This window comes from Danaus plexippus, chromosome 23, assembly GCF_018135715.1.
Source record: "Danaus plexippus chromosome 23, MEX_DaPlex, whole genome shotgun sequence".
Lineage (NCBI taxonomy): Eukaryota > Metazoa > Arthropoda > Insecta > Lepidoptera > Nymphalidae > Danaus > Danaus plexippus.
In genome coordinates, this window is record NC_083551.1 from 133310 (window position 1) to 155241 (window position 21932).

The 21932-nt window shown below is 33.3% G+C and overlaps 3 protein-coding genes across 5 annotated transcripts in view; 1 reads left to right on the top strand and 2 right to left on the bottom strand.

Annotated features, from left to right (window-relative positions):
- The window catches only part of LOC116774860 (complexin), a 125358-nt gene that overhangs the window by 70853 nt on the left and 32573 nt on the right, over window positions 1-21932 (top strand). For all 3 annotated transcript variants that reach the window (XM_061524086.1, XM_061524087.1, XM_061524088.1), the window contains one exon: window positions 13957-14041. In XM_061524086.1, coding sequence (XP_061380070.1) covers window positions 13987-14041 — 55 coding nt within the window. In that variant the 5' untranslated portion in view covers window positions 13957-13986. The remainder of the gene's footprint in view (window positions 1-13956; window positions 14042-21932) is intronic.
- On the bottom strand, window positions 16622-19348 carry LOC116774742 (uncharacterized). The gene is made up of 2 exons (XM_032667483.2): window positions 19143-19348; window positions 16622-17243 (listed from the first exon to the last, which is right to left on the bottom strand). The coding sequence occupies exons 1-2, from the start codon at window positions 19248-19250 to the stop codon at window positions 16941-16943; spliced, it is 411 nt and encodes a 136-aa protein (XP_032523374.1). The 5' UTR covers window positions 19251-19348; the 3' UTR covers window positions 16622-16940.
- On the bottom strand, window positions 19895-21228 carry LOC133319486 (uncharacterized). The gene is made up of 2 exons (XM_061524094.1): window positions 21031-21228; window positions 19895-20758 (listed from the first exon to the last, which is right to left on the bottom strand). Exons 1-2 carry the CDS (start codon window positions 21067-21069, stop codon window positions 20228-20230), a joined length of 570 nt encoding a protein of 189 aa, XP_061380078.1. The 5' UTR covers window positions 21070-21228; the 3' UTR covers window positions 19895-20227.

Below are 21932 nucleotides of genomic sequence, written 5' to 3' on the forward strand. Positions count from 1 at the left end.
TATTGTGATTAACCTTTATTTTATGAACAGATTCTGTTGATTTCTTATCGACCAGAGAGCGTCGAGGATGTCATGGAATACTTAGAAACAGAAAGTAAGTCACGAAACTGATTACGTATCTTAGAAGCGGCACAGAATTTACTCAAGTAATGTTAAAGGAATTAATATTTGTAACTTCACAAACAACACAGAAAGCTATAGAAATCAAAAAGTTATCAATGGAATAGAATGATTGAAACAATTCTTTTATTAAAAGTCAAGTATAAAAACAGAGAGACGTTACATTTGTTTGTGGAGGAACAAAATGATTAGTTAGAGTGACAGCGGTCGTTAGGAGCGAGGCTGGGCGCGCGTTATCACGGAGCTCGGACTTTATGAGATATCAAGAAGAATTACACCTAAATTATATGGAATAGATTGAGAACTCTCTCTCTCTCTCTCTCTCTACAAGGAGATTTAACATTATGAAGCATTAATTGTACCGGTGACGAGAAACGAATTCAATTTTTTTATAAAATATGTCATAGATCATCATCGTCTATAAAAAATTGACGTCAGCTTTACTGACTTCATCAATGCCTATGTTCTAGTTGTGATAGTCGCCAGATTCTAAGGCTATCGAATGTAACCTCGGAGACGGTTTGACGAATCCTTTATTTCGCAGAGGTCTGATCCCTGCAATGGCTCGAGCAAGAATGTCATTAATCTGTACCCTATCCTCTATTTACACCAACCGAAACTCATTGTTGTGTCCGCACTTGCACAGGTGGCTACGCAGATGGTTATGCGGGAACACCTAATAATGAGATCTAAGACTTTCGCGAGTTTTAGTCATTTAAATGAAACTAATATTTTTCGTATATACTACGTGTGATTTATTTTTGTAAAATAAGACGAGATCTCGCCTGCCCGTGATCACGGTTGCTGAAAAGTAACCCAAACGTCGGAAGTATGTAGTTTTTTTTACAAAAACAAAGCACGCGTAGTATATCCGAAAAATATAAGTTTTATTTAAATACCTAATAATTTAACCATCCTAATTAATTATTAATTACGTAAATAAAAAGTATCCGTTCCGATATAAATAAACATTAAACATAAACTTTTACATTTTTTATTAACTTGACTAAAACAATTAATAAAATTTACTTATTATATCAAAGTATAAAAGCAGTTCATCCTGAGGCCCCAAACAGACGTGAGAACAGCAGTACAGTGTGACAGAAACCTTATTTATCAGTTATCTCATGAGTATTCCACACTGTCACAACTTGTAAAGACCTTCTCATACATAGCATTCTATTGTATCTTTTGTTGGGATAAAAGGATTCAGTTGGAACATTCAGGAAATAAATTCGATTTGGAGCTTCTTTAACACAAACCCGACGCGAACAAACGTCTCCGCCTACATTTATATATAGAAGTTGTCAGGTTATAGATTAAAAAATATATCTTTATTTAAAGATGATAATGTCATTACTGTTTAAGTGTCCGTACTACAATAAGTGTGTTGTATGCTTTGTGCTTTCACTGGTCTTGATGTTCGATGTCTTACCAACACTACCTGCTTTATTATTGACGTATAACTGATCACTCAACTCTGACCTCTGACCTCAGTCATCTGGTCTTTGCTTCCATCAAAATAAAGGATAACTTGATCAAAATGCTTTCAGTAACACACTAATGGCATTTGAGAAAAAGTCACGCAAACTAGTTAACTGTATAAAAATAGTTTTTGTTGTGTTTTTTGCCAAGTTTTTTTTCTTTAACCAGAAAATATTGAATGAAAGTTCCGTTATTGTGTAAAGATCTCGTCTGTCCAACTCACTAATGGTTTGCACGGTACAGGACCTAACATGTAGTCTGTCGTGAGAGACCTATGACGAGAACTTTCATTGAATTTTACAAATAAAATAAATAATCCAAAACAATGTTCATTTTATTGCGTTAAATATGTATGTGTGGATATATTCAATAATATTATGCGTGTATTGTTCACATAATAATACAATGTAAGTTATTTCCGATTTAAAATGAAATAAAAAGTATCTTAATTCAAATTGTTCTTGAATATTTCTTTAATACAGTATGTAAGGTTCAAATATGAAACATTAAAGGGATCAATGAACTGTTAAAACATGGATCATAGGCCCTGTTTAAACTTAACACGATTGTAATTAATTAAATATAGTACATTAATGTGTGTTTATTGATATGTATGACCTTATAGGATAAGATAAGAGAATATCTAATCTACCGATGACTAACAAATGTACTGACACTCATTCCACTAACTCAAACTACATTCATGACTTGCTCATTTAATATAAACATTAAGTTGTATATTTAATGTTAAAATAAAACTCAGCTAACATCCTAAAATACGATACATTCCGTAGCAAACCTACGTACGTAGCGGTCCGTAGACCCGCTACGGTTCGAGTACTACGAACTAATTGCAGTCATTTTGACAATGAATGTTTAATTTGTTCTAGTTCAATATTGTCTACCTTCATATTACGTTTATAAATAAGTTGGAAGAGTCGTCAGGACGTGTTGTCCCTGGACCTCGTGAGGTCACAGGTTCAGGTCTCGCTTATTGAAACTTTATTAATTCTTATTTAAATACAACAATTTAAGATATAGATACGTAAGAATTAATGTTAGAAACAGTAATAATAATGTAAATTAACATTTATATTAATTAAAATAATGACATTAATTTCTAACATCCCTGGTCGAAGCTTAAGGATATATTACTATGTATGTTGTAATTGATGAATTGAATGCAATCAATGGAAGACGGACGGACGGAGTCACGTCTGATATATGTATATAACAGTGGCGAGTGTACGTGGAGCTGTGATTGGGTTTATATTGAACCATGAAACAGTTAACCTGTTCTGTTCTAGGAACGGATTGAAAATGAAATTACACTGTGTTATATGAATGTAGATCGTATGAAGTTAAGAAGAAAATTATAAGGAATTAAAACTGAAGAAAAAAATATGAATGACATCTAATTGGGAGGTTTATTAGATATTATTTTAGATGAAAAACATATAATTTATATAATACCTTCTCAGCTGAGGTCCTCGTAACAACCGCAAAGTACATACATACAACCGCTTCATATATTAATATACATGTGCATCTGTATCAGTGGGACAATTAAAATGAATCTAATTCGTTTCGCTGCTCGCGACCGCTTCGTATATATTTTTTTAAATATAAATTTTATTCACAGCACCGAAATAATTCCAACACGCTTCCAAACAATAAATGGTCTCACATAAGTCACTCGACGCTTCCACAACGTATTTTAGAAGCAAACGAGCCAACAACAAGTAACAGAGGTTTATCAAAAAAGGAAGTAATACATGAGGCTGACGGGATTTATGACGACCGATGCGGGACTTAGATACATAAAAATAATAAAATGTAACCTTTCATGAGCTCTGAGTTTATTTACATACATACATACATTATACACACTCTTAACAAACGAATATCAATTATAATGGAAGGCTCTACAGTATGTACTTGTTGTGTTGTGTTGGTTGTTATAATAAATCATCAGTCATTGAACTCAATTGTACATCGTTTCATATTTATTTTAAGACCAACACCCCCACTCCCTCACCCCCACCCCACTCCCCCCCATCATCTCTGCTCGCGTTCTCTCACATGAATGAACAATGCCTGTACGGTGTACCCTCATAGTCATATTCATAATATAAATCAGTCGGATACATCCAGCCATCCATCCAGCCGACCGCCCGCCCGCCCCGGCCGGACATATTTCCCAGGATTAAACCGGTTCATGCCGGTTATCGGCCGCACGTATCCGGATATTTCTCGTCGGGGCCGGCCGAATTGCTGTTAAAACCACCGATTTATTCAACAAATATAAGGGATAATAAACTCTATGTGTCATGCATACAGCGCTCAGATTTAGTTGACGGATGAGATGATGAACAATGATCGCAGATCGTAGAATAAATGGTTGTTGATGACAGTGTAGTGGTGAGATCAGGCTTCATGGAATAACCGTCATTGAGAGAGCAGTTGATGTTTTTATGTGACACACATGCTGTTCATATAAATTCATTATATAATATAAACATTCTCGTCACGTCCTACTGCCCGGAGTCCGGAGCTGCAGACAGGGAGGTCTCATCTGATCACACATATACTCAAAGTATTTCTCTTGAACATCGTTCTTAGTATAGACGAAGCTTCACATACAACTTTGATGATATCGCCAACCTACCTGGCTACTCTATAAATAATGGAAATGATTTTTTTATGAATTGTAATATTTCTAGTCCTCCTATCCTCCTCCTCCTCTCTTACTCCTCTTCCTCTAGTACAACATAACGAACCATTCCAACATATTATCCTTGTCAAATAAACACCTCAACGACTTTACCTGCAATACTTTTCATTGCTTCAATCCTCGTGAGAGCTATTTAAAGGATTATTCGGTTTTCGGTAAAAAAATGGAGTTTCATAAGCCATTAAAACCATACTCTGGCAATTCGTTGAAGATATATTTGTTTGAGGGCAGATTAACACGGGGCTGGACGTTTTATTTATGTTGTTTACGTTCTGGACATGTTCTTTGTGTCCTCCAGGTGGAGTGGAAGGTTGGTGAAAGTTAAATGTATATTATACGGCGGGTGGGTTAAAACCTCCCATTTCCATGTTTCCATGTATGTTTTAACTGGTTTCGCGACGTGAGGTCGAACATTGTCGTGTAGTAAAATAACTTTACCGTGCCTTTTGCCCCATTCCGGTCGTTTTTCCTTCTAAGCACGACTCAAACGCATCAATTGTGACCGGTAGCGATCACCAGTTATGGTTTCATTGGGTTTTAACAATTCATAATAAACCGCACCTTGTTATTCCACCAAATACAAAGAAGGAGCTTAGATTCTTGAATATTGCGTCTTGCCGCTGATGATGACGGTTATCCGGACTTAAACCATGATCTTCTGGATTTCGGAATGTTGTAATAATTGCATTTGTCATCGTCAGTAACAATACGATGTAGAAAACTTTTTCTTTTGTACCGTGCAAGCAGTAGTTCACAGTCACGTCACGTCACGTCTTTTGGATCATTCCCAAGCATTGAGGCGTTTTCGTATCGTGGATAAATCGACTCCCAAAAATGTAGACAACTCTTAAGTGTTTGACACAAATTTTCTTCGGGTAATCCTCCAATTCCATATCTTCAAATTTTTTCCTTGTCGTCTAAATTTTTGTCTTTAAATTTCATCCTTGTCGTCAAAACCAACACGCTTAAAACGCGCAAACCATTACCGACTAGTTTGGTCAGCTAGAGCATGTTCACCGTAAATTTCTACTAAAACCCGATCACTTTTGTTCATATTAAAATAATGTAATAAAACTCCTCGCAAAAACACTTTATTTGGTATAAATTTCGACATAATTAAATAGGTGCCACTTGTTGTTATTAACAATTAAGAATAAGGTGCGTCCTAAAAACATTAGCTAATAACATCTGTTAAACGATCGATTTGTTTCTGAAGGTAAAAACCGTACACTGTAGTAACCACACCATCTCTCATCAAATGCTACGAATTAATGCCAACACCTTAACGCTGTTGATATTTTGTAAGAAGCTTAAGAGTTGAGACCTCCAGTGAAGTTCCAAGGCCCGCCGAGTGTATACGAGTACACATTTTATATTTCCCTTGAAACGAACCACCAAATTATTTCCCTCGGTTCAAATTGAACACTTTTATTTATTCATTCAGTAATTTGCTTGTGTGTTTATAAACGAAGCCATATTTTTGATATATTGTTTTATTTCTGAATGAAAATATAATCGTTCTGTCCCCACATATATTTGTAAAGCTTTACATTTGTTCGTACGAGTCGTGATGATACAATTAAAATGAGCGGGGAATTGTGGGCTGGACAAACTTTGAAACCTTCCTTGTTGATTATTATAAATATATGTTTATTACAAGAAAGAGTTTAAGTATTTGAAACGACGGCGACACATCCGGACGAGGTTCAGGGAGAAGGTTCTCATGGTGAAGTTTCGTTTTAATATCTGATAGCCATAACCTCTGCGGTGCCGGTGACCAAGAGTCGAACTATTCGTCACACTCAATGAGAGTTATTATATATAGTTTTGGCTCAAAGAACCACAAACAAACACACTGCTAAACAGCCAATATAGTCTTTAAAGATTTTAACACATTCAGAAACATCTCCGGAAATAAAAATAGAACATTTGTATTAAAAACTAATAAGCTCTGTTTCCGTGTGAATAATTACATTTAGTACGTAATAATGAACACACTGAACATGTGCCTCGGGTCTGTACTGATCAAAATTTTATTTTTATTATCCTCCGAAAGCCTTGACGAATATGTCAAATAACTTGCAGCGACAGAAAAATAATACAATATTTTAAAATATTAATCCAGCTACATTGCTGTGGCCCTCCTTTGTTACGTGTAACATTAATTTCGGTTCGTGTTACCGTGAAAGCCTTTTCTCACAGAGCACGTGACCCTCTGAAACACTTCTAAATAATTTAAATAATGTAATTACACAGCTTGTCTAATTTAAGGCGACTCAGCCCCGACCTGGCCGCGTGTTGTTACAGCTCTTCTACTTACTTTAACAAAGCAATTCACTGAATGCACATCTATTATTGTACAAATGATATTTGTTCATTTTATGTTCCCTTTTATACATAAGATTGTTTGAATGAGCGAAACATCAAAGTTGACCTGTTCATTATTCTCATACACTACATTTATCAATATAAAGTTACAGCTGGTACAGTAGAATACTATTAACATATATATACAAAGTACAGTATTCCACAATGTTTGTGAGGCCCTCGTCAACACTACTCCCACATTTCAAACGGTCCCTTATCACTGATACCGTTCGCCGTCCGACGCCGTCCTGGCCGACTGCTGTATGTGGGTTGTTTCACCGGTCATTGAAGGATCTATGAATGTTACCCGACTCACAGCTCACTGTTTGTTGTACAATTATTATATACAAGATACGCCCCGTATTTCCGTTCCAAATGGAACGCTTCAGGCGCACGATTCATTTAAATTGTTTTGAAGGTGATAGAGTTGTTTAATATTAGTTTTCAACTTAATACAGCAGGTTTCCTGCGTGAACCTGGAGTCGATACAAAAATGAGTGAAGACGAACAGCTGCAATTTAAAATTAAGATAAATCTAACTACATAAGAATAAAATGATAAAAAGCAATATACACCTAACAATATTTAAAGTATTCCAAAGAAGAATAAAATTCATATTAAAGTGAATCTTCGCACTAAACCTCTGCCGTATAATTTGAAACAGTTTTTCTCGACCTCAATAATGTCTTTGACCATTTATTTACGTTTGAAGCATATTTTAATTAAGCCAAATTCCCGCCGACCGTAAAAAGATCTCCACGCGGAAGCGAGCCGGAACAAAGTCAGGGACAAACACAGCCCGAGACAGTTAGATATTTGTTACTATAACATTAAAACATTAACGTGTGTTACATTTCTTGTAATGTTACGAGTTGTTTGAACACGTGTTTTTATCTATTAACTTTTAAGACTAAAGTCATTTATTAGTCGATATATATATTAACAAAATTATTAAATTATCGTACATGGCTAGCTTTAGTTTAATTTTAGATATTAAATATTTATTTATATTTAAATTTTATAATGAAAGTGATTAAATATGCATCCGATGCTTTTAACTAAATTTCTTTTGTTTGTAGGTACATTCCATAAGTGCTTAATTTCCGTGGCGTTCGCCAAAATTGACTTCATAAAAAATATAAAAATTTGATAAATGATTATGTATTTTTGGAAACACAACTGACAAGTCCCCGACGCATGTTTTAACTGCGTTACTCATTCCCCTTTAAGTAGGATATAATCTGTTTAAACTAGTCACATAACATTACATAATTGCCAAAGTTTTTAGTTTATGATAAAATCTGTGTTTTATACAATACGCTATAAAAGTTAAATTTAACACAATAATTTAACCGACCTTATATTTTCTGTCCAATATATTTTCAGTGAAGATAAAACAAAATGGCGGGCGCTAATGCATTTTTAACGTCATCGGTGTTTGGTAACAGTGACAATACATTTATAGCATTTATAGGTCAAAGGTCGGAGCGTTCCGTTACCATGCCAGGTAGAGTACATTATTTATTTGTTATGTACAAGCATGTGTTCTTAACTGACGACACAGATCTCATGTTCGTTACTCTTTGTTAGATGCGCTTATATACTCTCAGTTAATGGTTTATTTGAAGTCAAAGTTACTTTGATATATTTTCCTATAAAGAAGTTTTTGCTGACGAAAAAACTGAAATTTAAAATACTGAAATATTAATATAAGACGGTTCACAGACTTCAATATTAAGAGCTAAGGATATTTTTAATTTTTCATCTAATATTTTCTCAAGGCACTTAATATCTTGGTCTCTGTGACATCTTGGGAAGGTCTTCCAAAGATACAACAATGATCTTTAAATGAAAAGCAAATCAGTTTTCTACGGTTTGTGTGAAGACATCTATTATATTGAGAATTTTTGTAGGTCTAGGTCTCTTAGTTATAATAACACTTGGACATTTCTTATTCCAACTTATAAAAATAACTCTCACTAACTTTAACCGTTTCAACTAACAGCAGTTTTAAAAGTTTCCGTATGATTCCAAACGATCTGTTTTCTGTAAAAGAATATCTTTAAAAAATTAACAAAACTTTGAACATTTAACGAAACGAGATATAAATATCCCGTTATTTATAGACCTTAATGAGTTCAGGTCAAGTGAGTGAATGTGAAAATTACATATATTAAAGCATTCATTTTTTATGGCGTCCGTTGAAATAAACGAGCCTCATTACTGAAAATGTAATTTGGAGATAGCCGATAACATTAATTAATAACGGCAGCGCCGACAACACTTTGAAATATTTTACAAATTTGTTTTTTAAATTCTGTGAAAAAATAAAAATATTCTCTTGAAATATTCTCCTCAATTTGATGAAACATGACGCGCTCGTCGCAGATTTATGTTCTGACAAAAAAATCCTTACCTGGCCTTTAATAGAGCATATTTTTCGGAGCCAATATAATGAATATATCACAGCCTTATCTCGGAGGCTTCTGCGGAAGGATCCGCGTAGGGGGAAGTCTTCACACTTGTTATTTATTAGATCGGTGTTTTAAATATCCTGTCGTCTTTGTGCGGAGTTTTGTGGTCTTCTCGTCCTTCACTTGACATTTTTATAGTTGTTTTCTCTCAACATTTTAAAACTTTTTGTTACCTTACAAACAAATACAAAACTCTTGTCTTATTTCCTCTCTCACGTAAAAAATACTTTTCTCCCCCAATCCGAGATTTCATCACAGTGTATATATGTGTGAATTTTATTTATATTATAAGAAATAAACGAGAATTCAAATTTTTAAAAATAAACTCTATGTAGTACGTAATTTATATGTGACTTAACATTAGTGATTTTTTTGCCAGCATTATATTATTTCCTTAACTTATTCTAAACAGAAATGTTTGTTCGGATGCAAAATATTTCAACGCTTTACGAGCACATTGACGCATCCCGAGTTCTAAGCCGCGGATATATAATTTTTCATAAGTAAACATAAAATGGCCGCCAGTGCGGGTGAGCGCGCCACGCTCGCACATTATACTTAATGACGTAATTATTTTTTCATTTAACATTCTGACCTTAAGTGAATCTCATCTGAACTTCACTGAATCGGATCTCAAGAACTGTGCCAGCTATATTTTTTTATTAAAAAACACAGATTAAAGCGCTCCCATTTTTATATTATATCTCAAGTTAGTTTCTGTGGTGTTTTATAATAAATTTAAAACAATGCTATAACGTCAGGAATATATTATATTTTTATTAAAAAAATGAAGACTAATTAATTAAAATTTACAACATCATTTGTAGCAGTAATTAAATCAATTCACTCGCTCTCTCACGAGCTTTTTCATTCATTCACGTACTGCTCTCTGTCTTCATAGAAATACTTTAAAATGACCTTAATGCTTTTTGGTATACCTAACATAGGTTTCCTCGAAACGAAAAAGTCGGAAATTTTTTCTGATATTTTTATTTTTCGTTGTTGATAATTGTATTCAAAACATTTGGAGATAAAAAAAAAATCCTTATTTATGTGTGATATTTTATTCTATTTAAATGAAACTAATATTTTGGGATTACACTACGGGTTTTACTCCCGCCGTTCCGGTTTCTTAGCACCAACCGTGATCACGGCAGACGAGATCATGCAGTCAGAAAATAATAAAAAACGCTTAGTATTATCCGAAAACTTTACTTCCAATGAGTACAGGCGAGAATCTTAGATATTATATTCTATTGCTTTTTCATCAGATCTATTCTAGGCTTTTTCTTACTCGTTTATTATGAGGCGTCAGCAAGGCGAGGTGACAATGAAAAACTAGTAAATTAATAACGAAATAACAGTTAAGTAGAATATAAAAAGGGATTTATTAAGACAAATCTGTTTGATACCACAACAGAAGAACAGAAAAATAAAATCGAATTAATGTTCAAAACAAACGGAAGGTCGGAATGACTGAATAAACGAATAACCTTAAAGTTTCGACAATTTTGCCAGAGAAGTGACAAACTCCACCGAAACAACAATAACTACACATCCGCTGGTTCAGTGACCCCTGACTCCCAAATATATTTACATTTAAATGACTGCTGCCTATATTGATATTTTTACATCCCCTGACCCTCTCAAATAAAATATCCCTCATATGTTTGTTTACAAATATTGAACGCGGAATGCTCGCTTCCAAAACTACAACACTATACAGAGCACATTATATATACATTCCACCTCCATTGTTATAAAATATAATATCCATGTTGGATATGAAATTATATTTATGACTCGGATTTGAAACAAACCAACTTTATCACGGCCACTCACCTGAAGGCTGAAATATATCTTTTAATGAAGTGGTCGACCTCGGACGGCGCGCGCTGGGTCCGAGTAACACTGGATTTATATTATATAATGATTATTTATTCACCACATATATACAGATTATTTGATTTAATTTGTTTTAGTATATTTGTATGTAATATTACTCATGTCAGTTTCCTGTCCAGTCAGGCTGATTCCAATGCACCTAATACGTGTTCAATAAAGACCTAACTGTCATAGACTCGCTGAATTCTCTTCCTTTGATATTTTTAAACATAATAAATAGCACGTGAGTGACATTCTGATATTTAAAATCTATTAGAATTTCTCTTAAAAGATTATATTCTAAAGAGCTTTTATCGCTGTGAGATGTTACGCATACATTAACTGAAAATAAATTTATCTAAGATTAACATTGCTAGACTGTTTTGTGTATTAAAAAAATACTTCTATTGTACAACAAAAGTCTTCCAAATAATCATTACACTAATCAAAGAATTATTTTCTTTACCATTACATGTTGGAGATTAAATAAAAAAAGTAATTTAAAACTCACGTACAATTAAGAAACTTTAAAATTATTGTAACGTAACAATTGACCTAATTAGTGGTATTATGAGCTCGGAAGTTAATCTTAAGACCATTCGTCATATCGCGTGTTGACGGAAACACGGGGGCTTTACTAGTGTCAGAACAATATGTACGTGAAAAAATAAAATATTCTTGTATGAAATTTTGTTAAGAAATTCTTTAAAGAATTAAAAAAACACTACACTGTTTCTATCCAAGTTTGTAAAGACTTTAATGTACACTGAGTGGGCTGCTTTTTTAATTTTAGACTTTTAGAAAAACTAATAAGACTAAGTTTGTGCATCTTTATTTCTTTCTCAGTAAGTTTGGTATGATGGGAAAGTTAAAATACGATTTTACTATAAAACTACAACAGTACTCTTTTATTTCATGTTTTATGCAAGTATTGTACGAAGCTATATTGAACGTTACTTTAGTATTTACGGTGTTACTATACTATACTATACTATACTATATTTTACTCAAATATGAATTTTTACTTACATGTGTCGTAAAATAAATATCGTTTTCTACACTGTAATAAAGTATTTATTGAAAGTTTTAAATAAATGTGTTTTGCAGCTAAATACAAAATACTTGAAAAAATATGTTATTCTTACGTATTAAATCGCTATGTTAAAAGAAAAAAGATGAATATAAAAAATTGCTCAGACGCAGATTTTTTGTTTTTTTATTAAAATTTAAAACACAATTATAAAATTGTGAATACTTATAATTAATCTTACTTACAAAGACACGCTAAGTTTCTATCTATAGCTTAGACATTGCCATCGCAACGGCAGGGTAAGATCAGCGCCCTCTTCGTTTTTCTTTCGAACTTACATCAATCCCCATCCGACTGAGAAAAGTTTAGTGTAGACAACAGATGGCGCCATTTAAAATGACGAAGAAACTGTAAATTCAGGTATTTTTTATACGTACATAATAAATTTAAATCTTCATGTTTTATTATTTGAAACATTTAAAGTTGATCTTTTAAAAATATATATATTGTTTTGTAGCTACAGACAAGATTTAATATTTTGTACAACGAAAATGCGAAGGTATTATAGTTGGAATCAAATTCTAAACTCGTTTCACGGATGTACAGAACAGGATTTTATTTTCAAACAAAAAGAAACAAACATTTAAAAATACTTTCAAACTGTAAAATTTATGTTCAGAAGTTTCACCGAATGAGCGGCCGACGGACGCGCCGCAAGGAATTTACAATGAACAGTGACAACAGATAAAATACAATTATGACTCTGTTCCATACACTTAAATTATTCCTTAATAATAAAATTAAGTTTTTATTTCCTCACCCTTCAAGTTTAATTCACAATAATAAAGTACTATTTTAATATATACCTGAAATGATAGTTTCAAGCATGTGCTAATAGTTCAGTCATAGTAAAGTTAACTTACAAACGAAGTCACTTGTTTAAATATAAAATAGTACTCTCACCGCAGTGCTTATTGTCACACTGTGAACCTTCACGAAATCACATACAATTTTTTTTTTTTGTGAAAAACTGGTATCTTTAATTCCTAAAACGTAAAAAGTATTTTTTAAGTGAATAATTAGCAAGTTAGTAAACTTTAATGATAATTAAATATAATAATGTTTTATATTTAATTATATACACTATACAGCGAGCAATTCATCACAATATCTTGTGTTAATAAGCCACGTACAGCTTGTGTCAGAATGTTCACTCATCTACGATATACGACGAGCGAATGTTATGATGTTAGTTTTGAGTATTCGAAGTCTTTGTTTCAATAAAACCACCTCCACCAACACCTTCCATATTCTCCAGGAGACTGTTCCAAGCTCCTTTCTATAAGGTCTACGAACAGTACTGTGAATGAATGCTCCGATAGCAACTGTAACACTCAATGTAACACTAATCTTTCTCCATTCAATGAGCCCTTCACACTCCAATCTTTAATCAGCTCTCTTTGAATAAAGTAATATCTTTTAAAATGTGTCAATTTCGTTACAGAGAGAGTTCTTAATTATAATATCTCAGGATTATTAAATACCACTGAAGTGATTATCGCCGTGGAGAATTTTAATCCCTTTCCGATTTGATTCCAATTGAAATAGAAGAAAGGCTTCGACGGGAGATAATCGTCCGCGACCTCTGACATCCGCCGTCATTCACGGAGCCCTCTAAGCCGATATTTAATAAAGATAAAGAATCTTGTGATACAATTACTAAGCTTAAAGAACACGAGTCGTTTACCGTCTAAGTATATTGATATTAGTCAGTCACTAGTCTTATATTATGTCTAGATCTTCAAATTTATCTTTTATATTAAATGTTGGATCGTTAATTCAAAGTGTATAATTTGTTTCAGAGTTTAAGCATTGTGAAGTAAGTCAGGAAGATGGCGGCATTCGTGGCGAAACAGATGGTGGGCAACAAACTGAGCGCCGTTAAAGGTACCTCTATAAATATTCATTAGAAAATGTAAATGATCGTCAGCCTCCGATATACTGTGGACATCAAAGACGCGGGACACTAGGTGAACTCTTTAGGTGAAAGAAAACTGACTCAGGAATCTGTTTACCAGACACGAACATTTATTAGCCGATATTTAGGAGACTACTTAGTGTTAGACGCTATATACAGTATATACTAGCTGTGAGTTGATTGACCCTCAACTCGTTTCATATAAATTCTGTTAGTATATAAAATACAAAACAAACAAGGAATATTTGGTAGCAATACGTTATTATCAAAGACTACATCTTCCAAAGAATTCACCCTGAACAAAGATATCTATTTTTCACACACAGATAAAAAAAAAATATATATAGTAATGAAAACTTAAAATTGTTTATAAAGCAAGACAAGAACAGGATATTGTTTAAATTTAATTGAATACGCGTTAATTTGTATGCTTCGTATTAAAAAAATCTTTTTTAAAGTTTGAAATAAAATTAACTAACTCATTCTTGTATAGTAACGTTCCTGTAGTCTGTGACGGTCGTGTGATGTGTGTCAACCGCACCTCGGACACTAGGGCCAAGGAGACACTTGACATAAAATTTTAAATCAAAATTATACTATATCTTCGGACTCTTTTTTAATTAACTGTATTATTCGAGTTTTTAAATTATTAGTATAATATATATGAGAACGATTTCCGTCTGACATTAAAAATGTTATACATATTTCAAATACAATATATTCGACAGTGTTCAACAGTCTGTAGCGAGATAAAATAATTCGACAAAATTATTGCAAATAAAGCACTGTGTGTATTGTTAAGAGGGACGTGTTTCTTTGAGATTTGGTTAATACGAGTGTTCCGAGATAGTCTTCATTGTGACCTCTGTCGACTCTCCGCAGTCACCTTTGACATTCTCTTACCTGTTTTGTATATTTTATTATATTCTTTAAGGAACTGAAACTCTTCGATAATGATCTTTTTATCGATACAAAGATTGTATTAGTACAATATATTGTACTAATGAATGGGTTGGAGTGTCTACTCGTATGAAGGGAGATTTTGTGTTAGCTATGATTGATTATAACTGTAACTTCGCCTATTCGAAGACGCTCCAGGTGTCTTGTACCAGTATACAGTATACAGTATACAGTATATTAATGTAAGAAGGAGCTGATTGTTCCGTCTGTAGCACAATCAATACGTCAATCTTCATTACTTCCAGTCCTAAGAGCCGGTCCCTCTAGAACGCGCCGCTCTCCTCACGAAGCCTTCTTAATTTCCCGGGAGGTTTATCAACTCTTTGTATTTTTTAAATAATGAATCTCCCTCCTTAAGTTCAGCGGCTTTTCATATATATTTTATTCTTAAGATAATCATAATAACAAAATAAAAAACGTAAGTTGGAGACAGTGGTGGCTGGGGGAGTAATCAAATATTACCTCTGATGATAAAAGATGAACAATCTTAACGAGATGTCTGAAACAGTTTAAACTGTAAAGTTGAATATGTATGTAACTTAATGTATGGTAACTACACTGTTTTTCATATTTCCATTAAATTATTTCAATCATTAAACAACGTTTAAACCTTTTGAAACTCTAACGTATTAATCGTGGTTATTTCTTTCACGTTATTTAATAAGATAACTAATATTTTTCGGATTATACTACGCGTATTTTATTATAAAAAAAAACTACACACGCCCGACGTTTCGGTTACTTTGCAGCAGCCGTGATCACAAAAATATTGGTTTTATTTAAATGGACACTCGCGAAAGTCTCAGATCTCATTATTTATAATAGATTTTGTTTAAAAAACGTGTATTTTTTATCTTCCTCGTGACTGTTGGATGTTTCTGATTTCAATTCGAATTCAAATACAAAAATAGTTTTACTTATATGTTCGTTATTACAGAACACCTCGGAAACAAATAAGGAATTGTTTTGTGATTATAAAAGTTCAATCACTATTCACTATCGACCGTTGTTTAACATTTTCTCGTACACTTTTAAGTGCAACTGCGCTGGTTAAACTTTCCGCGTTTATTATATTACTGTACGTGTGACGCGATGTCCCGGTTACTTTAAGTCAGTCTCGACCACGCTCTAATAGTATAACCTCGTAGTATGTCCTAAAACACAAGCTTCATTCCTATACTTCACCTAAGTATCTCTCGTCACTACATACGAAGCGTTTCGCGTACCTCATTCAATAATACGTTAGTACTATAAAGTGTGACAAATCATGAATGAAAAACTTTAACGCTGCGTGTGTCGTGTGGCGATGTCGACTTGTACTAAGCGTTCTGTTATTAACTGAACGATTTCTTTATCACAATCTATAGAAGCATCAAGTAGCTATGAGATTCATCTTATTTTAATATCAGTTTAGATTTTTTTTATAATAATCAACTAAATTCCTCGCGAAATGTTTTTTGGTTCGATTGCTTTACAATAAAAATATTTTATTTAAGTATTAATATTGTATTTAAATGAAATGCGAATATTTCGATATTATTTTCGAACGAAAATGAAAACGAATTTGTCATCAATATATTTATTTGGTCATTATATCATGTTAGAGACAATAATTCTTTATATAAATTTCATTTAAAACTATATATTTTCTATAAAAGATTTCTTTTATATATAAACATTAATCTTTAAGAGGAAGACAGAGATACTTAAAAATATAATATTAACTAAATAAAGTATAATATAACCGCTAAAACACTCTTAAGTAACAGAACTCAGTTTAAATAAAAAAGAATTCGTGACTGCGACGCTATCTGTAAAATACGTAGCTACCTTGTTGAGACTGATTTGTATGGCTTACAGACTTGTATAGGTTGTACTACCTTGTGGAGTCTGTGTATACGGCACATCTCACTCTCCCGTCTCCATGCAATACTCTTTGTTATGAAACAGACTGATCAGCACTCTCTTCCTCATGGCCCCGCAAGCTTCTGGACTCCCTCCCTCAGCCTCGCTCATGTACGCCATCCTAATGTTATCCTCGGAGCCGATGAGCAGCTCCCTCCTCTTCCTCTTCCTCCTCCTCTCCTTGCTGGACAGACTCCTCATCTCCGCGTTCTCCTGCGAGGCCTGTGAGGTGATCGGTGAATGGAACAGTTTCTTGATGACCGGTCGCAGGTTGCTCGGCTTCCTCACCGGCGACTCTGTCTCCATCTACATCATATAAGACAGTATATTGTATCAAACAACTGAACGCATACAAGCACAGATCATTACACATGCTTTTATGATGATAGTTACTTCCGGTCAATACATAGAACCCTTTAAACGATACTTTTCTTTCGAAATCTTATTTTATTTTATTGAAATATAACTTTTATCAAGAAAGTCATTTTTAATTTAAAAATTGTAGTAATTTAACTTATTAAAGTGAATCTTTTATCACGTCGCTTTAAATAACCTCGCTTGCCTCTCCGGCTCACATCACTACTAGTGCCCTCGGTGTTGTCTGTTGTAACGTTCTGTCCTCTGTGTGATGTATCGTTCATATGTTGTGAGTATTATCATGGTTTTATAAAACTTGCCGTGTATTTTGTTTAATAGTGTAAAGCATTACAATATTTATTTTATGATACATATATATATATACTTATATATAACACTGAAATTACTTAGTACTTAATGATTTATAAACATTGCAAATAAAATAAATTATTGAGGTTATAATAGAGATATATTAAATAATTTATAAAGAGATAATTTCATTATATTTAATAAATAAACGACATCGTTCTTTGTGTTGAAAATTATCAAAAACATAATAATAATTAATTTATATAACTAATGTATTATTACTTCGACATAAGAAATTGACGTTTACTATTTGCTTGATACTAAATACTATAAGTCAGAAGTATTTTGATTGCTCCTAAACAATTTTTAATTTATTTTATACAAAACAATTATACGTTATGAAGCTAGCAACGGTTTGTCATTATACAAGAAAAAAATATTAATTTGTTCATACAATACACAACTGATATTGTTTCGCTTGCTATCAGACTTACACGTAATTCATATCACACCTCGCCCCGCAATGTTTTTCTAAAACGTTGCATTTGCGACTGCGACTTTGGTCGTAGATTAATCAGTTATTTCGGATCTAAGAGACTAGGCTTTTCTAGTTAAGTAAAAAATGCGCTCTTGAGGTGTATGTCAACGGTTCAGACTACTTATATTTTAGCCCAGTCAAGTTTTATATTAGTGTCGACACTCGCTCCCACTGACCGTATCGCGGACCGACGTCGGTACGTATATACTAACGTTCCTCGATATGCGACTCGTCCTAAACTATCACATCAGATTAAAGTGTTCGACTAAACGGACAGACATGTTCATCGGCTTTATGTTGTAATGTAGTGAATAATAATAATAAATCATTAATTATTACCATTAATTGACTGTTATGATCACAACTAGACGATTACTCTGAAGTAACTCTCAAATAATTCTCATTACTAATAGAACATTAACTATGTTTTTAGTTTCATTTATTCATTATATTTTATTACAGACACGCACATAGTCGTAGTTTAAAAATTGGACTTGTATTGTTATTGAATAGCATTCTTAAGTATTTCTATATTCACGGTCGGTATTCAAGAGAATAAGAAGGAGCAAATTACTTCTCATCCCATAACGGATCCCGAATTCCTTGAAGACTACCTGACCGCTGACGGCCGCCTATTAAAATTCTTAGCTTAGTCCGATGAATTAAAATATCAACGTAATAGTTATTCAAATATAACTTATATCTATAACAAATCTAATAAAACGTCCGCAAGTCCATTTTAATATATTTTGAAGTATATCAGCATTATGTGCATTGTTAACTAAAACATTTCCGTGTTAATAAATCTACACTATAACCTATATTAATTATCTAAAGAAATATAAAGAAGATAAAAGTATACGTTAGGTAGCCATAAATCTTTATGCTAAGCATTAATTCAGTGTACTAATATATTCATATAGGTAACAAGTAAGTCAAGTATTTTTTCATTTAAGTTTACAACTATGTGTAATATCAAACATCAACAATCAAAAACTTACCACATCAGGGTCGTTGAACTCGAGCGACGTGTTCAAAACATTATTTCTAATCAATAGCATCAAGTTCTCTCTATTAATTGTGTTAACCGGCGTAGACACTGACGCCATTATCGACTTTAACTAAGCAACAAACTAAATAATGATTGTTCACTAATTACGACGAGTCCACACACTCACTAACAACAACCGCCTAAGACTGACAACTGACAGCTCGCTGAGCGCCGAGTCGCTGCTCGCAGCGTCGGTCGCGGCCGCCATCTTATTGTTAACGTCAACTAGGGATGTATGCTTTGAATGAGTATTGTAAAGTAGTATTGATTTAAAACAATTGCCAATCCCTGTAGCATATATTATAGTATTTTTAATGTAATACTATCATCGTAGTATTTTTTTTTTGGTTTACCTAATGGATTACTAATATAAATAGCAGGACTATTTATATTCCTATAAAAATATGAATGAAGTATTAATGATTGTTTTTATCCAACTCATTTGGTCGGTTCTTTAATTACGTTAGAAAAAGTAACTGCCTTAAGAATCTCTTACCTAGTTGGTAACAAAATTAGCAAACATTTCCTTTTTTAAAGAATCTAAACTAAACTTTTTAAGAATCCTATCCAAAGAATCGTATGAATTGACTTCAAACACCAACATTAATTAGCCTTCATGTTATTGCAGGTACTTCTAGTTTAAAAGTTGTTATAATTTTTCGGTATTTTCTTACATTTCAAGAAATAAATAAGAGAACAGGATTCATTAAAACACATTTTATTCGATCAATGTATAAAATTATAAAGTATCAAAATTCTACTAGTTGTTTAGAATTTCCTTCAATACAAATTACATCATTCGTCTTAACAATAATTAAACATAGTAATTAATTAATTAGTATTAACTATAAGTGGTCTTATATAATTATTGTACACAGAAATTATCAAAAATGCTTAATTATAGTTATTTGTTTTCGAGAATATTTTTTTGGTAATGAGTTCGTTGAAATATACCAGTTACTAACTATGTCCGTTGGTATAAAACAATACCGTGTGACTTGATGAATTAAACTAGAAGTTGTACTTAAATATATTTTAAAAATATGAGTAGTTCTGTCGAGAGGATTTGGAGCAAGCGGCGGCTAGTTTAGATGAAACATAGCTGACAGTGCTGGTGGTTGGAGGTACTTTGAAATATTTAAAGAACGCCTCGACGGCGCTCGTGCGCGATACAATGTTCTGTATCTGGGCAGTCTTGTCTTCTTTGAGGACTTGTGGCAGCGGTTCCTTCAGATTGACGGGGAATGTCTTCACTTCCTCCTCGACTTTGCTGGCAGCTTCTATCCACGCTTCTATGTTTTTCTTCACATCTTCCTTCTCCGGAGTCGACTGCCCCAAGCTTTCTTCCTCTGTGATTATTTCTTCCGTCGCGTTTTGTTCCTCCTTATCGTCAGTGGAGGGCTTGTCGTCGCTGGAATGGCTTCGCTCGCTCCTGGTCGTTCCGCTGGTTGTTCTCTGTATCTTGACGCATTTGCACTTGACCTGGAAGCAATCCGCGCACTCCGCCTCCTCAAACACCTCCATCATCATGATCAGTTCCCGTCTCACATTGTGCAGATTTAATTCCTGTAAATTTAATTGAATTACAAATTAATAATACGAATAATTTTATTTCTAGACTTCAGTTCGGTTAAATTAACGTTTAGTATAGACCTCGCTGACAAACATATAAACACTTTTACACAGTGACATGCACACAAGTGAGTATTCAATAAAATACATCTATGAACAAAATGTAACATTTTCTAACTTTATACATAACCTAATCCACTAATGGACACTGAGCGAAAGGTCCATGTCAAACCCTAATTACTGAACGTTCTAAGTTGTCCACTAACCAGCTCATAGGCAGCGTCGGAGTAGTAATATTTATCCATCTCAGCGGTCGTCGGCGGCACTCCACTTTTATAATTTAACTTTATTTCATTTTAAACATGTTTCTTTATAATATTCCTCGCAGACCGCCCTTCCCTCTCCTCCGAGGACACGAGAATGAACATTCATTTAAACATTACCCGCTATATACTAATTATTGGCGAAAAATAACAATTACCGACTACCTGACACCGCATCACACGAATATGTTCACTATTCATACAGATATAGAATCTAGAATCGTTTGTCAGGAAGTAAAGAAAGATCGGTTATTGTCTCCGGATCCATATTTTACGACTTATTATGAATTTCTAAGTAAAGATAACGTTTTAAAACTTTGATCTCTTCCCACAGACGAAGTAAACACTGCACAGCCTCTCCTCGGAGAAACCTTTTATTGACTAAGATTACTCAGCGCCCTTTATTTCTACAAATTACAAATAACGTTCTGCTATTTACTAATGCTTTAGAAATAAAATAATTTGTTATTTCGAAAGTAATCATCATTATATTATTTATGTATTTTGATATATTTACTAATATTTTTGATATTTATATATTTTCTAATTTCGGGCCGATTGTTCTCACAATCACCAAGTTTATCGTCATCAGAATTTTACGTGCAAGTTATAGTAAACATTTTGGAGAACAAGTCATTACTTTATGAGACTATCGACAACTCCAACTTGATACACTTTCATTGAATTGGTTTGTTTTGTTTCGACTCGACGAAAACTACCTGGAAGATATGCATATTAAGAATATTTTAAATTTTAAACATTAATTATATTCTGTTTAGATTTTGTTAATGTTCTTATATTTATGTAGGTGTGTGTGTGTGTGTGTGTGTGTGTGTTGTTATTAA